Raw genomic sequence first — 25,608 nt, 5'->3', positions numbered from 1 at the left:
GGTTCTGTAATGGCAGTGCCCATACAGCTGTGACTAAATACCAGACACACTTCCATGATCGATGAACCCCGTGTGCCAGGGTACTTCCCAGGATTTTTCAAACATTGTGTGACTCCAGAACACTACCCAGGGTACACATAACACCACATCATCAGACCGTACAGTCAGTTGAGGAATGGGAAGACATTACTGCAATGTACAACTGAGTCCTCCCAGCAGTACACAGCACATTAGCCGTCCGCTCGATATTCCACACACGGGAGTGTGGCGTACGTCACATTTTGAGGGCTTGTATCCAGTCCGTGAGCTGTTCATGCAACATCTGCATCCTGATGACTCAGTAAGCAGACAACAATTTGGCTGGCTGTATACAGAGACATCATGAAATACAGGGCTATTACAAATGATTGAAGCGATTTCATAAATTCACTGTAGCTCCATTCATTGACATATGGTCACGACACACTACAGATACATAGAAAAACTCATAAAGTTTTGTTCGGCTGAAGCCGCAAAAATGGCTCTGAGCACTATGGGACTTAACATCTATGGTCATCAGTCCCCTAGAACTTAGAACTACTTAAACCTAACTAACCTAAGGACAGCACACAACACCCAGCCATCACGAGGCAGAGAAAATCCCTGACCCCGCCGGGAATCGAACCCGGGAACCCGGGCGTGGGAAGCGAGAACGCTACCGCACGACCACGAGATGCGGGCGCTGAAGCCGCACTTCAGGTTTCTGCCTCCAGAGCGCTCGAGAGCGCAGTGAGACAAAATGGCGACAGGAGCCGAGAAAGCGTATGTCGTGCTTGAAATGCACTCACATCAGTCAGTCATAACAGTGCAACGACACTTCAGGACGAAATTCAACAAAGATCCACCAATGCTAACTCCATTTGGCCATAGTATGCGCAGTTTAAAGCTTCTGGATGCCTCTGTAAGGGGAAATCAACGGGTCGGCCTGCAGTGAGTGAAGAAGCGGTTGAACGCGTGCGGGCAAGTTTCACGCGTAGCCCGCGGAAGTCGACGAATAAAGCAAGCAGGGAGCTAGACGTACCATAGGATGGTGCTCCACCGCACTTCCATCATGATGTTAGGCATTTATTAAACAGGAGATTGGAAAACCGATGGATCGGTCGTGGTGGAGATCACGATCAGCAATTCATGTCATGGCCTCCACGCTCTCCCGACTTAACCCCATGCGATTTCTTTCTGTGGGGTTATGTGAAAGATTCAGTGTTTAAACCTCCTTTACCAAGAAACGTGCCAGAACTGCGAGCTTGCATCAACGATGCTTTCGAACTCATTGATGGGGACGTGCTGCGCCGAGTGTGGGAGGAACTTGATTATCGGCTTGATGCCTGCCGAATCACTAAAGGGGCACATATCGAACATTTGTGAATGCCTAAAAAAACTTTTTGAGTTTTTGTATGTGTGTGCAAAGCATTGTGAAAATATCTCATATAATAAAGTTATTGTAGAGCTGTGAAATCGCTTCAATCATTTGTAATAACCCTGTACACTTTATACGCAGATGAGTCTACATTTACAGTAATGGTATCGTGAACACCCACAGTTCTCATACACAGGCGATGGAGAACCCACATAACACTAGGGGAATAAGATTCCAAGTTAGGTTCTCAGTGAGCGTCTAGTGTGGTATGATAGGCCCCGTGTTCCTGCCAAACTGCACGACGCACACAGCATTTGCACGTTTCCTGACTGAGTATCTGCACTTCGAGAAGACGTGAGACTGGGGCGACGACGTCAAATGTACCTGTAGCATGATGGATCACCAATTCACTGCACCAGACAAGTATCCCAATATCTGAATAGCACATTTCCTCAACGGTGGATTGGCCACGGCGGACCCATTAACTGGCTGGCCAGATCACCCTATCTAACACCATTAGACTTCCATTTATGGGGATGGTTAAAGCAGGACGTGTGCACTATGAAGTTGGATACACATGAATAGCTTGTCTCTCCCGACTGTTGTTGCTCAAATTCAGGCCCATAAAGATGGTGTTTCATGGGCAACACATCACACCCTTCAACGTGCTACCAAGTGCACTGAAATGGGTGGGTGACTTTTTGAACACCTCTTGTAGGATGAATCAGTCATCTGTCCCGCCATTATTCTGCCCACAACAGCGCAGAGGAAGGTCGAGCTGGTAGCGATAGGTTGTAGGAGACACAGTGAACTGTTGTGACGATGGTGGCTCCTGTCTGTTATGAGTTAGTTCATCATGAAAACAGCCTAAGAGTGGGGACCACAGTAGATAGACGTATAGGCAGCCTACTGGCAGTTATGTTAATTGCTGCATCACAAAAGCAGTCTTTCTCTGCCTTGTGATGACTGGATGTTGTGTGATGTGCTTAGGTTAGTTAGGTTTAAGTAGTTCTAAGTTCTAGGGGACTGATGGCCTCAGATGTTAAGTCCCATAGTGTTCAGAGCCATTTGAACCATAAAAGCAGTCTGGGAGTGGGGGCCGCAGTGAGCAGTCGTGCCGGTATTGGCTCTCGTCAGTTGTTACGAAATGTCATTTATAAAAGTGTTTAGCAATGCATAGCCACAGGTCAGCCTACAATGAGGCCGCATATACATGTTGGAAGTAATTGAAGATTATCTACCCACAGTTGCAGAATGGTATTGATAATATTGTGCAATGTATTAAGCGTACAACGAATCGTGATGTGAACAATCACAGGAGTCATTAAAAGGCATCCATTAAAAACGTAAAACTGTTTGCTCTTTACTGCGAGACAAGTAGTTCAGGGTTTCCTCCAAAGACTACTATTACAGCGCCACATCCTTCATTTCTGTACAAGGCTACGACCGAGCGTTTCCAGAACAGCGAAGCAACGTCTCTGAATTTGTTAAGTCAGCGGAATTCAGAAAAACCGGGTGATGTGTCGGAATTGCACATCTCCACAAGAAACCTCGCGTGTACAGTCACTCTACCACAACCACAAGCAGGAGCACGTCTTGCCAAAGCAAGGATAGTGTTGCACAGTGTTATAATGATGTGAATGGTGTACTGTTCCTTGCAGACATGACAGACATTTCACACTCAAGTGGGCCGATTACCTCGATGTTTGGTCCCCTCCCCCAAATCAACCAGCAAGTTACACTCAAGCAAAGTGGGGAAATTCACCGGGTGGGTATGGTGACGTCCAAGCACGATGTCTCCCTTCTGCCATTCTCTCAGGCCTCCATGCTGGACATCTTACTGCGATGATCCCGTACAACTGATTGGTACCTACGCACCACTACAATGTCGCGACTTACAGGGGTTCGACAAAAGTATGGGAACAGCAAAAGCGCAACACATTACCATGACTAATAGGGTGTCAGAGAACTGTTGGCAGCCGGCCGCGATGGTCTCGCAGTTCTAGGCGCTCAGTCCGGAACCGCGTGACTGCTACGGTCGCAGTTTCGAATCCTGCCTCGGGCATGGATGTGTGCGATGTCCTTAGGTTAGTTAGGTTTAAGTAGTTGTAAGTTCTAGGTGACTGATGACCAAGATGTTAAGTCCCATAGTGCTCAGAGCCATTTGAACCAATTTTTGAACTGTTGGCACTCAAAACAGCTTCCATTAGTTTCAGATTGGATAAATACAGGTCCTGTATGGTTTTCAAGGAAATCTTACACCGTTCTTTCTTCAAAATAGTGGCATCCTCAGGTAATGATGGTGGGGGTCTCACACCCTTCTGTCTAAAGTAGACTGCAAAGATTAGATAATATTGAGATCTGGTGACTTGTTGCCAGGGGCGATACAAAAGTTGATCCTTGTGCTCAGAAAACCAGTTCTGGATGATACAAGCTGTATGAAAGGGGGGGGCCTCTCGTCATGCTACACAGCATTACCACTCAGTGACAAACACTGTACCATGGGATGGTTCTTATCAGCCAACATGGTCACATAATCTTTGACAGTAATGCAATCTTGCAGAATACCTGTGCTACCTATTGAATACCGGGATAAGGCTGCCCAAATCGTCACCAAATCCCCAGTATGTCTCGCTTTTCAGATGTAAGCTCGGCCAGAAGTTGGAAACAGTGTAAAAGGAGACTCATCCCTGAGCCATGTTGCAGCTCGTGTTGGTGCCGTTGGTAGGTTGGCATCGTGTAACAGGGATAGTGCCGTCTCGTTTTCTTCTCGTGTTTACAGCCGCCACTATGTTTCCTAGTGTTGTCTGTTCACAAGTGGCAGCAGCAGCGGATATCTAGTACCATAGTACTATCTTTGGAATGGCGTCATCTTTTTTCTAGGTTGGAGTGTGTCGGGTACTTCGGTTGGGATGGAGCAGCAGTGAGGTCTTGCAGCACGAGGACATACCGGGACCGCTGGCATCATGCAGGCAGTGCCGAATTGAGGGGCTGCAGTTGCGAGGGCCACAAACTCGTTGTCCAGCGGGCCCCGGACGTTTGAGTTGAGTGAACATTAACCCAGTAGTGAAACCTCCACTATTTTGAGATCACGACGTTTGTTCGCATATTGCTGCTCACAGGGTCGCTGAGATGTAGAGCAACGAGTGGAGTGTTTGGAGTTGGCAGTATTAATTAGCTGTCCTCCACTTCTTATTGTTAATCACTGAATTCCTTGTGTTTATTGATGAAGTACAACCAGCGGTATTTTCCTGCCTAGTGGTCGCTAACGCCCCAGTTACCTGCCCTGGAGGTTTGCGTATTTTTGCGGCAGTCTACCCTTCCTCACCTTGCCACTGCTGCCCGGTAAGGCATGTAGTTCGACAGCCTTCTTGATTGTGGTTCAGATATTTGTTCTTTTAGACTACCTTGGTCATAGTGGTTCCTTCTGCTTCTAGATGTTCTAAACACCGGATTCTGAAGACGCAGTGCTGTCCGTTGGTTCCACCTTGCCTGGATTATTCCATCATTGTACTGATTACCAGATGTTAGGTAGATTTTGCAAGAGTGTTGGTCTGCGTTTAAACTGTCACTAGTTCGAGTTGCCATCCGGTTAAGTGAATACAGCTCTTGGCTGCCTGTGTCATTGGTTACGAAGTTGAGCAACTTTCCCAGGCCGATCCTTGGAGCGCTGTCTGAGGCCTACTTCTCTCTTGGTTTGATCAGATTGCGATGATTGTTATAAAAAATATTTTAATTTTGAGTTATTACTATTGGAGCCTTCAACCGACAAGTAATTTGAATTTCTTGTCAATAAGGCCTTCAGCCATGAATGAAACTTCTCTTAAGAATGCTTAATTGGATATTGTCTCTTGATAGTGAAATTTTGATTGTGTTTTTTTAAAAAAATATTTTAGTATCGCTTGGAGAAGTTTAACTGTTTTTAAAAATTTGCTATCCAGGCCTTCAGCCGTTAAATTGTTTTTTTTTTTTTTTTTTTGAGTTATTACTACTGGGGCCTTCAGCCGACAAATAATTTGAATTTCTGATCAGTAAGGTCTTCAGCCGTAATGCAATTTGGTGAAAGAAATTTTAAATTAGACATTGTCTCTTAATAGTGACATTTTGATGACTGTGTTTTTTTAAAAAATGTTTTACTATCTCTTGTAGAAGTTTAACTGTTCTTAAGGATTTGCTATCCACGCCTTCAGCCGTCAAATTGTTTTTGAGTTATTACTATTTGGGCCTTCAGCCGACTAATAATTTTAATTTCTGCTCAATAAGAACTTCAGCCGTGAGTGCAACTTGCTTAACAATTTTTTACTAGACATTATGTCTTAATAGTCAAATTTGATAATTGTTCCTTATTGTCAACCTCATTTGTAATTGGTTCCAAATAAGGCTTACGTAATTTTTTATTTTTTATTTAAACTGAGCAACCAACGGTAACTAAGAAAGGCGCTGTCCACACCGAACCCTGTCTTTCCCTAAGTTCCACGTCTCAATCCCACCAAATGACTTTCTTCTATTACTCCACAGTCCAGGGTTTATGGCTTCACCGCCACATTTTCCTGTTAACTGCAGCCGGCCGCGGTGGTCTAGTGGTTCTAGGAGCGCAGTCCGGAACCGCGGGACTGCTACGGTCGCAGGTTCGAATCCTGCCTCGGGCATGGATGTGTGTGATGTCCTTAGGTTAGTTAGGTTTAAGTAGTTCTAAGTTCTAGGGGACTGATGAGCACAGAAGTTAAGTCCCATAGTGCTCAGAGCCATTTGTTAACTGCATTTGCGTCACTGATGATTGATTTCGGAATTGTAGTTCGCCTCCCAATTCCCAGCTTATGGAGCACCTTTCGTGTTGTTTTGGTGTTGACAGGGTTCGCGAGACATTCAGTTCTGCAGTGACTTTCGCAGCTGTCGTCCTCTTATTCTTCATCACAATGTTCTTCAACGACCGTCTGTCACCATCACTCAACACATATCTGCATTGCGTCTTAGCGGGTGATCTTTCCCCGCTTTCCCTGTGTGTGGTAGAAATCTTCGATACTGTGCGTCTTGAAATACCAAACACGTCGGCTACTTCGGTTACGGAAGCACCCAACATATGAGCAACAACAATTTGGCCACACTCAAATTCAACGGCTCCAACATAATGCACCCACATCTACATCTACATGGTTACTCTGCAATTCACACTAAAGTGCCTGGCAGAGGGTTCATCGAGCCACTTTCATACTACTTCTCTACCATTCCACCCTCGAATGACGCGTGGGAAGAAGGAACACCTAAATCTTTCCTTTCGAGCTCTGATTTATTATGATGATCATTTCTCCCTAGGTGGGTGTCAACAAAATATTTTCGCAATTGGAAGAGAAAGTTGATGATTGAAATTTCGTAGATAGATCTCGCGCCAAAGAAAACCGTCTTTGTTTCAGTGACTGTCACCCCGACTCGCATATCATATCAGTGACACTCTCACCCCTCTTGCACGATAATACGAAACGAGCTGCCCTTCTTTGCACAGAAAACGGTTCTATCCACGACTTACACTTGCAACGTATTCAGATTATTGCATAGGTGTTGTTCATGGTCAAATACAGCAGCCTATCCTGAATGCTTGGCTAGCGTCTGCGTTTATCTTCGGACATGCATTTATCTTGGTGTTTCTAAATTTTTCTCCACCTCCTCTAAGTTAGCAGTGCAGGTTCATATATTAAAGGTCTACCACCTTTAACCCAGGTCCAGAACCCCAAAGCAATCAGTGTGATCTTATAAAGAGGTTGGTAATATTTCATCTAATGAGTTTATGAACATAATGTCACGTGGAAACTGCTCCATGTAGACACACTGTTCAGGTCGAGATCTAGGTGGAGTGGACTTTGTCTTCATCCTGCTACATGCAACCAAATGTGGCGCCTACTAAGGTAATATACTGAGGTGACAAAACGCATACGACACCGATACGCACAAATACAGATGGCGATAGTGTCGCATAAACGAGGTGTAAAAGGGGATCGCATTAGAGGAGCTGCAATACGTACTCAGGTGATTAATGAGAAAAATTGTCCGAAGTGATTATGGCTGAAAGACTAGAATTAACTGTGAATGCTAGTTGCAGATAGAGGCATGGGGCACTCCATTTCGGAAATTGTTAGGGATTTCCATATTCCGAAATACGCAGTATTAAGAGTGTGCCGAGAAAAAAAAATTTCAGGAATTACCCCTCACCACGGACAATACAGTGGCTAATGAACTCCGCTTAACGACAGAGAGGAGCGGCGTTGGCTTGGTTGTCAGTGCTAATAGACAAGCAACACTGCGTGAAATAAACGCAGAAATCGATGTGGGTCGGGACGAGAAGCGTATTCGTCAGGACAGTGCGGTGAAATTTGTCGTTAATGGGCTACAGCAGCAGACGACCAAAGCAAGTGCATTTACTAACAGCTCGACATCGCATGCAGCACTTCTCCTTTCGTGACCATATCGGTTACATACATAAGAAACTATCAGCCTCGATTGCGGCTGATAGTTTCTTATATATTAGATTATCACGATTGTTGACTGGGCTGCAATGTTGAAAGTACTAACATGTCGGTTAGACTCTAGACGACTGAAAAACCGCGACCTGGTCAGATGAGTCCTGATTTCAGTTGGTAAGAGGTAATGGTAGGGTTCGAGTGTGGCGCACACCCCACAAAGCCATGGATCCATGTTGTCAACAAGGCAATTTGCAAGCTGTTGGTGACTCCACAATGGTGCATGCTCATTGCGCAGAAATAGTTATGTTCGGCTACTTGGAGTTCATTTCCAGCCATTCATGGACTTCGTGTTCCCAATCAACGATAGCTTTTATCGGTGACATTGTGCCTTGTCACCGGGCCACAATTATTCGCGATTGGTTTGAAGAACATTTTGAACAATTCGAATGAATGATTTGGCCATCCAGATCGCCCAACATGAGTCCCACTGAACTTCATGTGAAATAATCGAGAGGTTCGCGCACAAAATCCTGCACTGGCAGTAGTTCTACATCTACACCTACATTTATACTCCGCAAGCCACCCAACGGTGTATGGCGGAGGGCACTTTACGTGCCACTGTCATTACCTCCCTTTCCTGTTCCAGTCGCGTATGGTTCACGGGTAGAACGACTGCCGGAAAGCCTCCGTGCGCGCTCGAATCTCTCTGATTATACATTCGTGATCTCCTCGGAAGGTATAAGTAGGGGGAAGCAATATATTCGATACCTCATCCAGAAACGCACCCTCTCGAAACCTGGACAGCAAGCTACACCGCGATGCAGAGCGCCTCTCTTGCAGGGTCTGCCACTTGAGTTTGCTAAACATCTCCGTAACGCTATCACGCTTACCAAATAACCCTGTGACGAAACGCACCGCTCTTCTTTGGATCTTCTCTATCTCCTCTGTCAACCCCACCTGGTACGGATCCCACACTGATGAACAATACTCAAGTATAGGTCGAACGAGTGTTTTGTAAGCCACCTCCTTTGTTGATGGACTACATTTTCTAAGGACTCTCCCAATGAATCTCAACCTGGCACCCCCCTTACCAACAATTAATTTTATATGGTCATTCCACTTCAAATAATTCTGTACGCATACTCCCAGATATTTTACAGAAGCAACTGCTACCAGTGTTTGTTCTGCTATCATATAATCATACAATAAAAGAACCTTCTTTCTATGTATTCGCAATAACGGACTACTATAGAGCAGCATGGCTCAACATGTCTGCAGGGGACTTCCAACGACTTGTTGAGTCCATGCCACGGTGAGTTGCTGCACTACTCGGGTCAAAAGGAGGTCCGACACGATGTTAGGAGGTGTGGCATGAGTCACCTCAGGGTGTACGAGATGACGTACTCACCCGCACTCCGGAGCGTCTATGTAGATCTCCTTGGATGCGACGATTGCCTCCCAGTCGACGGTGTGGGCGTAGCAGAGCTGGGGCACCTTGCCGATGCGCACGGCGCCCCGCAGCACACTGGTCAGCGAGGCGAGCGCCACCTCCTTCAGGTCCTCCAACTGGTAGATCATGAGCGAGTAGCGGATGTAGCCGTGGTCCACCCAGAGCACCTGGCCGCGGATCACCGCCAGGTTGGGGAACAGCGCGCCCAGCGACTGCAGGCCCTTCACGCGGTGCACCAGCAGGTAGCTGGTGATCTCCTGCGGCACACCAGCACAGCGTCACCACACCATCTGCCTCGGTAGTCCGGGTACACGGTGGTCCAGGACCCCACTGATAAAATTTGAGGGGTTGTACATCATTTGCAATAAGATCAAGAGCGAAGTTGGTTGGTTGGTTGTTTTGGGGAAGGAGACCAGACAGCGAGGTCACCGGTCTCATCGGATTAGGGAAGGACGGGGAAGGAAGTCGGCCGTGCCCTTTGAAAGGAACCATCCCGACATTTGCCTGGAGCGACTTAGGGAAATCACGGAAAACCTAAATCAGGATGGCCGGACGCGGGATTGAACCGTCGTTCTCTCGAATGCGAGTCCAGTATCTAACCACTGCGCCACCTCGCTCGGTAAGAGCGAAGTGCTTGGGTTAAATGGACTGTGACACAGGGAGGTAGTGTTCCCCCCTACTGTTAAATGTACATTAGGATCTCTCCCATGGTATTGCAGCTGGAATGTTGCAATTTCACGACGAAATAGTTTGAAGTTTGGAATTTCAGTAAAGTTGGGAAGGCATGAGACGTGGTACTGGCAGATGTAAAACTGTGAGGACGGGGCGTGAGTCGTGCTTGGGTAGCTCAGTTGGTAGAGCACTTCCTCGCGAAAAACAAAGGTCCCGAGTTCGAGTCTCGGTCCGGCACACAGTTTTAATCTGCCAGGAAGTTTCATATGAGGGCACACTCCGCTGCAGAGTGAAAATCTCATTCTGGAAACATCCCCCAGGCTGTGGCTAAGCCATGTCTCTGCAGTATCCTTTCTTTCAGGAGTGCTAGTTCTGCAAGGTTCGCAGGAGAGCTGTAAAGTTTGGAAAGTAGGAGATCAGGTACTGGCAGAAGTAAATCTGTGAGGTATGAGCACACACTCCGCTCCGGAGTGAAAATATTCTGGAAACATCCCCAAGGTCGTGGCTAAGCAATGTCTCCGCAATAGCCGGCCGGAGTGGCCGAGCGGTTCTAGGCGCTTCAGTCTGGAACCGTGCGGCCGCTACGGTCGCAGGTTCGAATCCTGCCTGGGGCATGGATGTGTGTGATGTCCTTAGGTTAGGTAGGTTTAAGTAGTTCTAAGTTCTAGGGGACTGATGACTTCAGAAGTTAAGTCCCATAGTTCTCAGAGACATTTGAACCAGCCATCTCCGCAATATCCTTTCTTTCAGGAGTGCTAGTTCTGCAAGGTTCGCAGGAGAGATTCTGTAAAGTTTGGAAAGTAGGTGACGAGGTACTGGCAGAAGAAAAGCTGTAAGGACGGGGCGTGGTCCGTGCTTGGGTAGCTCAGTTGGTAGAGCACTTGCCCGCAAAAGCCAAAGTCTCGGGTTCGAGTCTCAGTCCGGCACACAGTTTTAATCTGCCAGGAAGTTTCATATCAGTGCACACTCCGCTGCAGAGTGAAAATCCCATTCCAGTGTGATGTTTGCACTGCGCAAAGTATTTTGTACAGAGAGAAGCCTCAACTACGAGATAAACATGGTGCACATGTTACTGCCGCCAGCTTGTGGAGGACAGCGAAGTGTAGCGCGATATCTGCGGGCCAGAGGGCATAAGCTGAGTGAAAGATGCGTGGCGTGTATGGGGACGACTGTGTGGCCTGTAACAAAGCTCCACGTGATGTGCTTTCTTTCCAGAGGGCAGTGTGAACCTTAGTGATCTGGGGTGTTCTCGACCATTTGGAATCTTCCAGAATGTTCTGGAATTTTCTCGAGTACTCTCGAAATTTCTAGCGGGTGATACGTCCTGGCCTTTATATCTTCAAAAGCACGCCCTTCGGGTACGACCGGGAACTTTTTCTTGTATAGGGGAGACAGGGCTACCACACCATGTAACTCCATTGATCGTACCGGGAATGTTTTCTGAGTTTTAGCGGGAAGCACACTGTACACTTACTTTTGTAAAGATTTCGGAGGACATAAGCTGTATATATGAAAGTAGTATCTGTTCCCGAAAGAATAGATACCATTGATGACCGTGCAGCTTCTTTAGAATGAAATGATAATTAAATCGACACCCTAGCTGCAAACAGGCATTGATATTCATCATTGGGGACATGTTGAAAATGTGTGCCCCGGCCGGGACTCGAACCCGTGATAATTATCATAGATAAGCTATATATTTTTTATACACACAGTGTATAAATCTATATAAATGTGTATACAGAACATGTACAGGTGACAGCGTTGTTACCAAACATTTAGAAAACTACTTGACCGAGTTACACCATAAGCTCCAAGACAGACCGTTTCGCATTCAGCGTGCTATCACATTCCATCACTTCTCATTACCCCGTTACGCCAATACGATTCCATATGCATTCCTTAAGAGTGGATATCTAGCTGAAGGTCCTGCACGGTTTGCATCCCCCAAGGAGTTCGCCATCGATCTTGACGATGTGAACCTTTATGGTCACTGTGGTGCGCTGAATTCGGTGTTCATGGTGCAAGATAATGATTTGATTCGAACAGTTCTTGAATGTAGGTGATATCAATTTTTGAAGTGTAATACTTATATTTCACAGAAGATTGACCTCTGCACCTCCTGGTCACTCATTTTCTGTCCCACTCCTGATACACATTACCAACTAACATTTTTCCCGGTATACCTGTTAAAATAACAGTTCCAAATGAGGCTTGCTAAAGACTGAACTTGCGATTTCGCACACGAATAATTCCTTGTGAGTCATATTCAGCCGCAAAGAGAGTACCTTTTAACGTAGTAGTCTGTTTTAACATTTGCATTGTGTTAATTCTCATATAAAGTTTCTGGCACCCTAAAGGCTTCGCTAGTATGAAAAAATCAGGGACTACTTGTAAAACTACTTGTAAAACAGACGTCGTCATTTTCGCAGCACTTCACCCCACATTCAGCTTGATGGGTCTGTTGATGATATATTGGTTCCCTTCCGTCTGAAGCGCACTGCATTTTGGCACGGCCGTTTATCATACGCATTTGTAAAATCGGTAAGCGGATCTAAATCCCCTATTCAGTCACTCGTTGACCACGATGGCACCGAAACAGAGGACGACCGAAGAAAGGCAGAAATACTGAATTCAGTGTTCCGAAACTGTTTCACTGCGGAAAATCGTAACACGGTCCCTGACTTCAGCCGTCGCACGGACGCCAAAATGGAAAATATTGAAATAAACGATATCGGAATTGAAAAACAACTGCTATCACTTAGTAGCGGAAAAGCATCCGGACCAGACGAGATACCCTTAAGATTCTACAGTGATTATGCTAAAGAACTTGCCCCCTTTCTATCAGCAATTTATCGTAGATCGCTGGAAGAACGTAAAGTACCTAGCGACTGGAAGAAAGCGCAGGTCGTTCCCATTTTCAAGAAGGGTCATAAATCAGATGCGAATAATTATAGGCCTATTTCGCTTACGTCAATCTGTTGTAGAATAATGGAACATGTTTTGTGTTCTCGTAATATGACGTTCTTAGATAATACAAATCTCCTTCATCATAACCAACATGGATTCCGCAAACAGAGATCATGTGAAACTCAGCTCGCCCTATTTGCCCAAGAAATTCACAGTGCCGTAGACACTGGCGAGCAGATTGATGCCGTATTCCTGGACTTCAGGAAGGCATTTGATACGGTTCCGCACTTACGTTTAGTGAAAAAAATACGAGCTTACGGAATATCGGACCAGGTTTGTGATTGGATTCAGGATTTCCTAGAAGAAAGAACACAACATGTCATTCTTAACGGTTCAAAATCTGCAGATGTAGAGGTAATTTCGGGAGTACCGCAGGGAAGCGTGATAGGACCTTTATTGTTTACAATATACATAAATGACTTAGTTGACAACATCGGTAGCTCCGTGAGGCTATTTGCAGATGACACGGTTGTCTACAAGAAAGTAGCAACATCAGAAGACTCGTACGTACTCCAGGAGGACCTGCAGAGGATTAATGCATGGTGCGACAGCTGGCAGCTTTCCCTAAACGTAGATAAATGTAATATAATGCGCATACATAGGGGCAGAAATCCATTCCAGTACGATTATGCCATAGGTGGTAAATCATTGGAAGCGGTAACGACCGTAAAATACTTAGGAGTTACTATCCGGAGCGATCTGAAGTGGAATGATCACATAAAACAAATAGTGGGAAAAGCAGGCGCCAGGTTGAGATTCATAGGAAGAATTCTAAGAAAATGTGACTCATCGACGAAAGAAGTAGCTTACAAAACGCTTGTTCGTCCGATTCTTGAGTATTGCTCATCAGTATGGGACCCTTACCAGGTTGGATTAATAGAAGAGATAGACATGATCCAGCGAAAAGCAGCGCGATTCGTCATGGGGACATTTAGTCAGCGCGAGAGCGTTACGGAGATGCTGAACAAGCTCCAGTGGCGGACACTTCAAGAAATGCGTTACGCAATACGGAGAGGTTTATTATCGAAATTACGAGAGAGCACATTCCGGGAAGAGATGGGCAACATATTACTACCGCCCACATATATCTCGCGTAATGATCACAACGAAAAGATCCGAGAAATTAGAGCAAATACGGAGACTTACAAGCAGTCGTTCTTCCCACGCACAATTCGTGAATGGAACAGGGAAGGGGGGATCAGATAGTGGTACAATAAGTACCCTCCGCCACACACCGTAAGGTGGCTCGCGGAGTATAGATGTAGATGTAGATGTTTGGCTTTCACTGACAGTGCAATATCTGCGATTATATTGTAGTCACTACAGATATATGACATTACTCGTTATTTTGATAACTGCAGACCGAATAGCAGTTTCTTTTAAAGACATATTTCAGACAATACGTACAATAACAAATTGCCTATTGGCTTCTGTCTCAGGTTCTTCGGCCGACGTTCATCTAATGATTTTACTGACGTTTCGCCAGCACGAGTGGCTGGCATTGTCAAAGCTTCAGCCTCCATTGCCGGTGATGAACTGGAGCCGAGCTCGCGGCCGCAGACTACGTCCCTGGCGCGCCAACGTCGAGGGCTTCTTCACCATCATTTACGGTGCGATTCTCCTCTTGATACCTGCGACGTTCGCTCGCTGCAGTACGGGACGCCAGGATCCTCTTTCTTGTTGAAACGGTTCGCTTGTTTTTGTATTTCTACAGCGTCTCTGAACAAGCGCGTGTGATAGTGCTTCTCTACAGCCAGAAATTCCGTGTCGGCGAATTTTATTACGTGGTTGGTCTCACTCAGTGCGTGCTCTGCCACGGCCGATTTCTCCACCTGCCCCAACCTGCAATGTCGCTTATGTTCTTTGATCCTGGTTGTTGATCGATCGTCTGTTCATTCCGACATAAACTTTTCCGCATGTGCATGGTATACGGTATATTCCCGACATTGCAAGTGGGTCCCTTTTTTCCTTTGCCGATCTAAGACACTCTTTGATCTACCTTGTCGGTTTGAAAAGCGTCTTTACGCCATGTTTGCGCCATATACGACCGATTCTGTTCGTCACTCAGGGAATGTATGGCAGAAAGGCCGTACCCGACATTTCTTTTTCTGATTCCTTACTTCGCCGAGTGTTTGGCTCTGTTCCACTTCTAATATAATTTGTGGAGTACCCATTGCTCCTCAGAACACTTTCCAGGTGTTGCATTTCGCGTCTGAGGTGCTGCGGCTCACATATTCGTCCTGTTCGCGTTACGAGCGTATGAATCATGCCTCTTTTCTCGCTCGGGTGGTGGTTTGATAGTTTGTGCAGGTATCGGTCCGTGTGTGTCGGTTTTCGATACACTCTGTGTCCCAGGTTTTCGCCATCCCTTGTGACCAGCACATCTAGAAATGGCAGTTTTTTGTCCTTTTCTACTTCCATGGTAAATTTTATGTTGGTGTTGAGTCTGTTCGTCTTAGGAAGTCACCGAGCTGTTCTTCACCATGACTCGACACAACGAAAATATCATCGACGTATCTGCACCACACCTTAGGTTTACAGGTCGCCAAGTCCAGTGCCTGAGCTTCAATTGTTCCATGAAGAAGTTGGCACCACTGGACTGAGAGGACTACCCATGGCGACGCCTTCCAGCTGTTCGTAGAAATCGCCGATCCATGTTCATGCAATGCTGTCCGCGTTTTATGTTCCATTTTACTTGTGCTCATGCAAGGTGCTTTCCCCTTCGTGTTAGCAGAAGCACGAACCAGATTTCCTCTGCCGGTCCTATTAATTTGCGAGAGGGCTCAAAGGCCCACTTCGCCTACTTGATTTGAAAAGTTATGTCGTGCCCATGGAAGAACTGTTTATCAATTCATAATGAAGACGTGAATCGCATCTGACGAATCAGTTTCTCAGTCTGACGGAAAAAATCATTACGACTGCTACCGAAGAGAAGGGCCGTCATAATAATTCCCCTGCTATTTATTTACGAAGTTTGAGTTATAGTCGGTGAGCCTGGATATTATTCGTAACTGTGCTTTAGATCGAAACCATTGAGCATGCTCCCCTGCCAGTCTGTGAGGTAGAAGTAGACTTCGGCGCGCCTTGGAAAGGCGAACTTCTCAACTGCTAGCTGGTTCACCCCATCGGCTGACTGAAAGCAATCACCCTATCGTTTGTCTAATGGTGTACTGGTAACTACATTTGGCACACACGTGACTATTGATTTACTTCCTGGTGTGCTTCAGAAGTGTCCTGCCAAATTCACTTGATATTTAGTTGTTATTCCCGATAAATAATCTGGAAGGTTCTCACTTAAGATGTAACATTGGACTGTTCAATTTATTATTTTATCGCAGGAAGAGAATTTCACATAGAAAGTATAACTAATCTCATACACTAACAGAAAAGGTAATTAATGTGTGTTGTTGTGGTCTTTAGTCCAGAAACTGGTTTGATGCAGCTCTCCATGTTACTCTATCCTGTGCAAGCCTCTTCATCTCGAAGTACCTACTGCAGCCTACATCCATCTGAATCTGTTTAGTGTATTCATACCTTCGTCTCCCTCTAAGATTTTTACCCTCCACGCTGGCCTCCAGTACTAAATTGGTGATTCCTTGATGCCTCAAAACGTGTCCTACCAATCGATCCCTTCTTCCAGTCACGTTGTGCCACAAATTCCTCTTCTCCCCAATTCTATTCATTACCTCCTCATTAGTTATGTGACCTACCCATCTAATCTTCAGCATTCTTCTGTAGCACCACGATTCGAAAGCCTCTATTCTATTCTTGTCTAAACTATTTATCGCCTAGGTTTCACTTCCATACACGAGATACAAATACTTTCAGAAATGACTTCCTGACGCCTAAATCTATACTCGATGTTAACAAATTTCTCTTCCTCAGAAACGCTTTCCTTGCCATTGCCAGTCTACATTTTATATTCTCTCTACTTCGACCATCATCATTTATTTTGCTCCCCAAATAGCAAAACGCATCTACTACTTTAAGTGTCTCATTTCCTAATCTAATTCCCTCAGCATCACCCGATTTACTTAGACTACATTCCATTATCCTCGTTTTGCTTTTGTTGATGTTCATCTTATATTCTCCTTTCAAGACACAGTCCATTCTGTTCAACTGCTCTTGCAGGTTCTTTGCTGTTTCTGACAGAATTACAATATCATCGGCAAATCTCACAGTTTTAATTTCTTCTCCGTAGATTTAATTCCTACCCCACATTTTTCTTTTCTTTCCTTTACTGCTCGCTCAATATACAGATTCAATAACATCGGGGATAGGCTACAACCCTGTCTCACTCCCTTCCGAACCACTGCTTCCCTTTCATGTCCCTCGACTCTTATAACTGCCAACTCGTTCCTATACAGATTGTAAATAGCGTTTCGTTCCCTGTATTTGGCCCTTGACACCTTCAGAATCTGACGGAGAATATTCCAGTTAACATTGTCAAAAGCTTTCTCTAAGTCTACAAATGCTAGAAACGTAGGTTTGTCTCTCCTTAATCTTTCTTCTAAGATAAGTCGTAAGGTCAGTATTGCCTCACGTGTTCCAACATTTCTACGGTATCCAAACTGATCTTCCCCAAGGCCGACTTCTAGCAGGTTTTCCATTCGTCTGTAAGGAATTCGTGTTAGTATTTTGCTGCCATGACTTATTAAACTGATAGTTCGGTAATTTTCACACCTGTCAACATCTGCTTTCTTTGGGATTTGAATTATTACATTCTTCTTGAACTCTGAGGGTATTTCTCCTGTCTTACCAGATAGTAGAGATTCGTCAGGGCTGGTTCTGCCAAGGCTATCAGTGGTTCTAATGGAATGTTGTGAACTACCGGGGCTTTGTTTCGACTCAGGTCTTTCAGTGCTCTGTCAAACTCGACACGCAGTATCATATTTTCCATCTCATCTTCATCTACGTCCTCTTCCATTTCCGTAATGTTGTACTTAAGAATAGTATTGACGACCTATGTACTCCTTCTACCTTCCTGCTTTCCCTTCTTTGCTTAGAACTGGTTTTCTATCTGAGCTCTTGATATTCATACAAGCGATTCTCCTTTCTCCAAAGGTCTCTTTAATTTTCCTGTAGGCAGTGTCTGTCTTACCTCTAGTGACATATGCCTCTACATCCTTACATCTGTCCTGTAGTTATCCCTGCTTAACCGTTTTGCACTTCCTGTCGATCTCATTTTTGAGACGTTTGTATTGTTTTTCGCCTGCTTCATTTACTGCATGTTTATTTTTTCTTCTTTCATCAATTAAATTCAGTACCTCGTCTGTTACCCAAGGATTTCTACTAGTCCTCGTCTTTTTACCTACTTGATCGTCTGCTGCCTTCGCTATTTCATCTCTCAAAGCTACCAATTCTTATTTTACTGCATTTCTTTCCGCCGTTCTTATCAATCGGCCTTCAATGCTCTCTCTGAAATTCTCTACCACCTCCGGTTCTTTTAGTGTATCCTCGTCCCATCTCCGTAAATTCGTATTTTTTTGTAGAGTCTTCAGTTTTAGTCTACAGTTCATAACAAATAAATTTTGGTCAGAGTCCACATCTGCCCCTGGAAATGTCTTACAATTTAAAACCTGGTTCCTAAATCTCTAGCTTACCATTATACAATCCATCTGAAACCTTCCAGTGTTTTCAGGCCTCTTCCACGTATACAACCTTCTTTCATTATTCTTAAACCAAGTGTTAGCTATGATTAAATTGTGCTCTGCGCAAAATTCTGCCAGCTGGCTTCCCCTTTCGTTTCTTACCCCCAATCCATATTCACCTACTACTTTTCCTTCTCTTCATTTTCCTACTGTCGAATTCCAGTCACCAATGACTATTAAATTTTCGTCTCCCCTCACTATCCGAATGGTTTCTTTTATCTCATCATGCATTTCTTCAATCTCTTCGTAATCTGCGTAGCTAGTTGGCATATGCACTTGTACTACTGTCGTAGGCGTGGACTTCGTATCTACCTTGGTTCAAACGGCTCTGAGCACTATGGGACTTAACATCGGAGGTCATCATTCCCCTAGAACTTAGAACTACTTAAACCTAACTAACCTAAGGACACCACACACATCCATGCCCGAAGCAGGATTCGAGCCTGCGACCCTAGCAGTCGCGCTGTTGTGGACTGAGGTACGTAGAACTGCTCGGCCACCGCGGCCGGCGTATCTACCATGGCTACAATAATGCTTTCACTGTGGTGTTCGTAGAAGCTTACCCGCGCTCCTATTTTTTATTCATTATTAAATCTACTCCTGCGTTACCCCTGTTTGGTTTTGTATTTATAACCCTGTATTCAACTGACCAGAAGTCTTGTTGCTCTTGCCACCGAACTTCACTAATTCCCACTATATCCAGCTCTAACCTATCCATTTCCCTTTTTAAATTTTCTAACCTTCCTGCCCGATTAAGGGATCTGACATTCCACACTCCGATCCGTAGAACGCCAGTTTTGTTTCTCCTGATAAAGACGCCCTCCTGAGTAGTCCCCGCCCGGAGACCCGAATGGAGGACTATTTTACCTGCGGAATATTTTACCCAAGAGGACGCCATCATCATTTAATCATACAGTAAAGCTGCATGCCCTCGGGAAAAATTACGGCTGTAGTTTCCCCTTGCTTTCAGCCGTTCGCAGTTCCAGCGCAGCAAGGCCGTTTTGGTTAGTGTTACAAGGCCAGATAAGTCAATCATCCAGACTGTTGCCCCTGCAACTACTGAAAAGGCTGCTGCCCGTCTTCAGGAACCACACGTTTATCTGGTCTCTCAACAGATACCCCTCTGTTTTTGTTGCACCTACGGTACGGCTACCTGTATCGCTAAGGCACACAAGCCTCCCCACCAACGGCAAGGTCCATGGTTTATGGGGGGCGGAGGCAAGTAATCAATTTAGACATATTTAACTGATTAACATTGCAAGGTCACTGGTTAATTTAAGCGCGACATAAACCATTGCAAACATGCAATGCCGGTACATTAATAATTGGTGTAATCGGCAAAACGTTGAATGTAACACGCAAACGTTCATAGGTTGCGTTGTACAGTTTCCTGATGTCAGTTTCTGAGATGCAGTTCCGCGCCTGTTACAACTGGTCGGTCAATACAGAGACGGTTAATGCTGTTTGTGGATGATTCTGGAGTTGCCGTCCCATATGTGCCCGATTGGATACAGAACTGGTGATCGAGAAGTCCAAAGCAACATGTCGACACTCTGTAGAGCATGTTGTGTTACAACAGTGGTATATGAGCGAGCGTTATCCTGTTGGAAAACGCCCCCTGGAATGCTGTTCATGAATGGCTGCACAGCAATATCAGTCACCAGGCTGACGTACAATTGTGCCCTTGGGTTGCATAACATAACCATGAGAGCGCTCCTGCTGCCAAACAACGCACACCTGAGAGCACAGCTGTGTATGCTCAGTGTGGTTGCCGGCCCGAAACTGGCTTCCTTGTAAACAACAAATGGCCGTCACTGGCACCGAGGCCCGTTGAAAGGACGAAGATTTGCAACGACAGACGAGATAAAGGGAAATTCGAAGACAGCGCTTCGCGCAATCCAGAAAGAGGTGTAGCAAGCCTGCTTCCGGAAGTGGGAACGGCATTGGGAGTGGTGTATCAACTGCAGAGGAGAGTATTTCGAAGGTGACCGCACTATAGAAGAAAAAGGTAAAAGTAGAAAAAATTTTTGAACAGACCTGGTAGCTTTGATCTAAGAATAATAATTCATAAACTCAAAATATATATACAGGGTGGTCCATTGATCGTGACCGGGCCAAACATCTCACGAAATAAGCATCAAACGAAAAAACTACAAAGAAAGAAACTCGTCTAGCTTGAAGGGGGATACCAGATGGCGCTATGGTTGGCCCGCTAGATGGCGCTGCCATAGGTCAAACAGATATCAACTGCGTTTTTTAAAATGGGAACCCCCATTTTTTATTACATATTCGTGTAGTACGTACAGAAATATGAGTGTTTTAGTTGGACCACTTTTTTCGCTTTGTGACAGATGGCGCCGTAATAGTCACAAACGTATAAGTACGTGGTATCACGTAACATTCCGCCAGTGCAGACGGTATTTGCTTCGTGATACATTACCCGTGTTAAAATGGACCGTTTAACAACTGCGGAGAAGGTCGATATCGTGTTGATGTATGGCTATTGTGATCAAAACGCCCAACGGGCGTGTGCTATGTATGCTGCTCGGTATGATGATGCCCTAGTAGGTGTTTTAGCTGCTGTCGCGGCTAATACGCACATCAGTAGCAGACACGTTGCGCGAGAATCGGAAATCTCAAAAACGTTGATGTTGAGAATGCTACATCAACATCGATTGCACCCGTACCATATTTCTATGCACCACGAATTGTGCCACTAGGCACAAGAGAAATTACGGGACGATGACAGATTTTTTGTACGCGTTCTATTTAGCGACGAAGCGTCATTCACCAACACCGGTAACGTAAACCGGCATAATATGCACTATTGAGGTACATGTATCACATTGGAACAAACGAAACAAAATGTTCAAACGTACCTACGTTCTGTATTTTAATTTAAAAAACGTACCTGTTACCAACTTTTCGTCTAAAATTGTGAACCGTATCTTTGTGACTATTACAGCGCCATCTATCACAAAGCGTTAACAGTGGTCCAACTAAAAGATTCATATTTCTTTACGTACTACACGAATATGTAATAAAAATGGGGGTTCCTATCTAAAAAAAAACGCAGTTGATATCCGTTTGACCTATGGCAGCGCCATCTAGTGGGCCAACCACAGCGCCATCTGGTTTCCCCCTTCAAGCTATACGAGTTTCGTTCTTTGGAATTTTTTCGTTTGATGCCCTGTCACTATCAATGTACCCCTATATATATATATATATATATATATATATATATATATATAGGGCTATTATAAATGATTGAAGCGATTTCATAAATTCACTATAGCTCCATTCATTGACATATGGTCACGACACACTACAGATACCTAGAAAAACTCATAAAGTTTTGTTCGGCTGAAGCCGCACTTCAGGTTTCTGCCGCCAGAGCGCTCGAGAGCGCAGTGAGACAAAATGGCGACAGGAGCCGAGAAAGCGTATGTCGTGCTTGAAATGCACTCACATCAGTCAGTCATAACAGTGCAACGACACTTCAAGACGAAGTTCAACAAAGATCCACCAATGCTAACTCCATTTGGCGATGGTATGCGCAGTTTCAAGCTTCTGGATGCTTCTGTAAGGGGAAATCAACGGGTCGGCCTGCAGTGAGCGAAGAAACGGTTGAACGCGTGCGGGCAAGTTTCACGCGTTGCCCGCGGAAGTCGACGAATAAAGCAAGCAGGGAGCTAAACGTACCACACCCGACGGTTTGGAAAATCTTACGGAAAAGGCTCAAGCAGAAGCCTTACCGTTTACAATTGCTACAAGCCCTGACACCCGATGACAAAGTCAAACGCTTTGAATTTTCGGCGCGGTTGTAACAGCTCATGGAAGTGGATGCGTTCAGTATGAAACTTGTTTTCAGTGATGAAGCAACATTTTTTCTTAATGGTGAAGTGAACAGACACAATGTGCGGATCTGGGCGGTAGAGAATCCTCACGCATTCGTGCAGCAAATCCGCAATTCACCAAAAGTTAACGTGTTTTGTGCAATCTCACGGTTTAAAGTTTACGGCCCCTTTTTCTTCTGCAAAAAAAAACGTTACAGGACACGTGTATCTGGACATGCTGGAAAATTGGCTCGTGCCACAACTGGAGACCGAAAGCACCGACTTCATCTTTCAACAGGATGGTGCTCCACCGCACTTCCATCATGATGTTCGGCATTTCTTAAACAGGAGATTGGAAAACCGATGAATCGGTCGTGGTGGAGATCATGATCAGCAATTCATGTCATGGCCTCCGCGCTCTCCCGACTTAACCCCATGCGATTTCTTTCTGTGTTCCTCTAGCAAGGAACGTACCAGAACTGCGAGCTCGCATCAACGATGCTTTCAAACTCATTGATGGGGACATGCTGCGCCGAGTGTGGGAGGAACTTGATTATCGGCTTGATGTCTGCCGAATCACTAAAGGGGCACATATCGAATATTTGTGAATGCCTAAAAAACTTTTTGAGTTTTTGTATGTGTGTGCAAAGCATTGTGAAAATATCTCAAATAATAAAGTTATTGTAGAGCTGTGAAATCGCTTCAATCATTTGTAATGACCCTGTATATATATAATATATATATATATATGAAGTGCAGTTTCCGTTATTACGTGTGGGAAGAGAAGCTTGTAATAATGGAAAGTATTTATTCTTGATCTGCCAATAATTGCTTCGAAAAATATGTTCTCACTTTCCAGTAATAAAATCATTCAGGTCATAAGAAAGCACACCCACCCTGCCTGGATCTCCGCCCCCCCTACCTTTTACAAATCCCTTCAAATCCTCGAACGCCATGCTCTCTGCCTCCCCTGTCAGATCCGTCTTCCCTCCCCCAAGTGGAACCTGTACGATCTTATTCCCACTCCTCCTACTTTTCCTCGAATGGATACAGATCCTCTACACCTCCCATAAACTAGATCGTCCTCACCCACTTGTCTCTCCCATCCTCTCCCACCCCCGTCCGCTGCCGCACCTGTATTTCCACGTCCCACCTGCTCTCCATCTCTCCATACCCTCTCCCAAGGTGGTTTCGACCAGCTCCCCCTCCCTAATGATGCCCTCCTCCCCTCCATCTATCCCTTCTATCAACTTTGATCCTCCTCGATTTCCTGTGTTTTTTCCTCAGGGCACCCTCTCTCCCTTCTCCCTTCCTCCCCCCTCCTCCCCCAGGCTTCCCCTACCCCCTATACATTTTTCCTCCCCCCACCTCCCCTGCCACTGGCATCTCCACTCCCCCCTCTCCCTCCTCCCCTACCTTTTACCCCTTTTGGCAGGTCCCCAGACTCGAACACGTCCCGTGAACATTAGCGCGCCGGAGATCATCGCCGTCGGTTTTGTGTGTGTGCTGTCGTGTTTGTGCCTTAGTGTTTTCGCCGTCCACGATCCTTCGTTCTCGTGTGTCGTCTAAATCAGTGTTCGTGTACAGTGCTGACAGTTTCCTTGTTCTTCTCCGCGTGTGAACGGCATTGTGGTTTTTACATTACTATATCTACTGTTTTTTTTAAACAACGTTATGTTGCTTTTGTGTCTTCATTGATTTTTCCCTTATTGTACAGTCTGTGGCTGAAGAGCGGAGTAAAATTGCCGCTGCCAGCCCACCTTATGTAAGGTATAAAATGATAATAAAAAAAAAGAAAGCACAGGTAGGGACTAGTTTAAGTGGCGTGCAGCCCAGCGTCGTCGCGTAAACTAGTCTTAAAGTAAATAACCGCACTCACCCTGAGCTCGGGGAAGCTGACGTTGAGGAAGCTGGTCTCGTTGGTGTTGTCCATGAGCACGACGTGCAGGAAGCCCTCGATGACGCGGCAGCCCTGCAGCTTGCGCTTGAGTTCGGTGACGTTGTTGCGCGCGTCCACGCTGCCGCAGATGCCCGTGTGGTTGGTCAGCGGCGCGGGCAGCGTCGGCGCCGGCGTCGGGGGCAGCGTCGGGGGCGGCGGAGGCGGAGGCTCCGGGGTGGCGCCCGCCCGCAGCAGCACCACCACCCCCACCACAAGCATCGCCCAGCTTGTCTCACGCACTGGGCACGCGCTCCAGTCCCTCCTCATAGTCGCACTTTTAGCTGGGCGAGGAATCTGCGACTCGTAAAGAACTTATCCTAGACGTCGGGACCTGACTACTTCCCGTACGTGTGTGGTTAGGGCTGTCCCAAATGAAAGTTGTAGCTATACGTGGGTTTGATCTGTCGAGAGTGTTTCTGTCTTTTCTTTCGGGTGTCACGTGTCGCTTAGAGCGTGACAAAAGATAATTTACATGTATTCAATTAGGTCTAATTTTACACGCTTTCGTTAGTCGTGACGAAGCCTTCGGAGGTGGCTCGTAATGCTAACGTCCTAGAAGGGCACTGAAAATACCTGTCACTCTGATCCCTGATGGTATCCTTGACGAAACGCCAATGTTGGCCCACTTTTAGAAAACAGGGTAGTTATTTTTCACAAGCTACAGTAGCTACTGTCGAAGCCTGGAATCGCCTGGAATTTTTTGTCTTATGATGGAACATCTCTGCAAGAAAAATGGAAATATATGCTACCGTACCATCTGGGAAGAGACAGTTGTAATTTTCATATGGGCAACCTGATTTCGCTAATCGTGATAACTCTCGAGTGTTTTCTTATGATCGCTCTTCCGTCACCAGGACACTAGAAATGTCCATCGCTTTGAACTCCAGCTAGTGTCTTTAAGGAAACGACAATGGTAGCCCATTTACGTACAACAATGTAACGCTTCACAAGCGTGGATTACTATTGTAAGCGCCTAGATTTTCTGCCTTACGATAGAAGAGTCCATAAACGATCTAGAAATGCCTGTTTAACGTACTATCTACGCCAGCTTCACACGTGTCATTTGAAGTTTTTACAAAATTGAGAATCTGACTGTCACCAACACTTGTTCTTTTTCTTTGTCCTGGCCCAGGTACATATATGTGTAGCTCCTAAAGACCGATAGTACGTTTTTTTTGGTTACATTTCAGTATTAACACACCCGTAGAATATGGTGCATGTCACACGGCTTAGCTATTG

At 45.5% G+C, this 25,608-nt stretch overlaps 1 protein-coding gene across 1 annotated transcript in view; it reads right to left on the bottom strand.

Moving 5' to 3' along the window:
• The window catches only part of LOC126424675 (insulin receptor-related protein-like), a gene marked incomplete at its 5' end in the record, with an annotated part of 166,117 nt that extends 141,616 nt beyond the window's left edge, over positions 1-24,501 (bottom strand). The window contains 2 exons of the mRNA XM_050087404.1: positions 9,260-9,558; positions 24,310-24,501. Of these exons, the coding sequence (XP_049943361.1) occupies positions 9,260-9,558; positions 24,310-24,501 (491 nt within the window). The remainder of the gene's footprint in view (positions 1-9,259; positions 9,559-24,309) is intronic.
• Between the last annotated feature and the right edge of the window lie 1,107 nt (positions 24,502-25,608).

This window comes from Schistocerca serialis, chromosome 10, assembly GCF_023864345.2.
Source record: "Schistocerca serialis cubense isolate TAMUIC-IGC-003099 chromosome 10, iqSchSeri2.2, whole genome shotgun sequence".
Classification (NCBI taxonomy): Eukaryota; Metazoa; Arthropoda; class Insecta; order Orthoptera; family Acrididae; genus Schistocerca; species Schistocerca serialis.
Note: the sequence above shows the minus strand (reverse complement) of the source record. Positions and strands in the feature narration are given on the sequence as shown.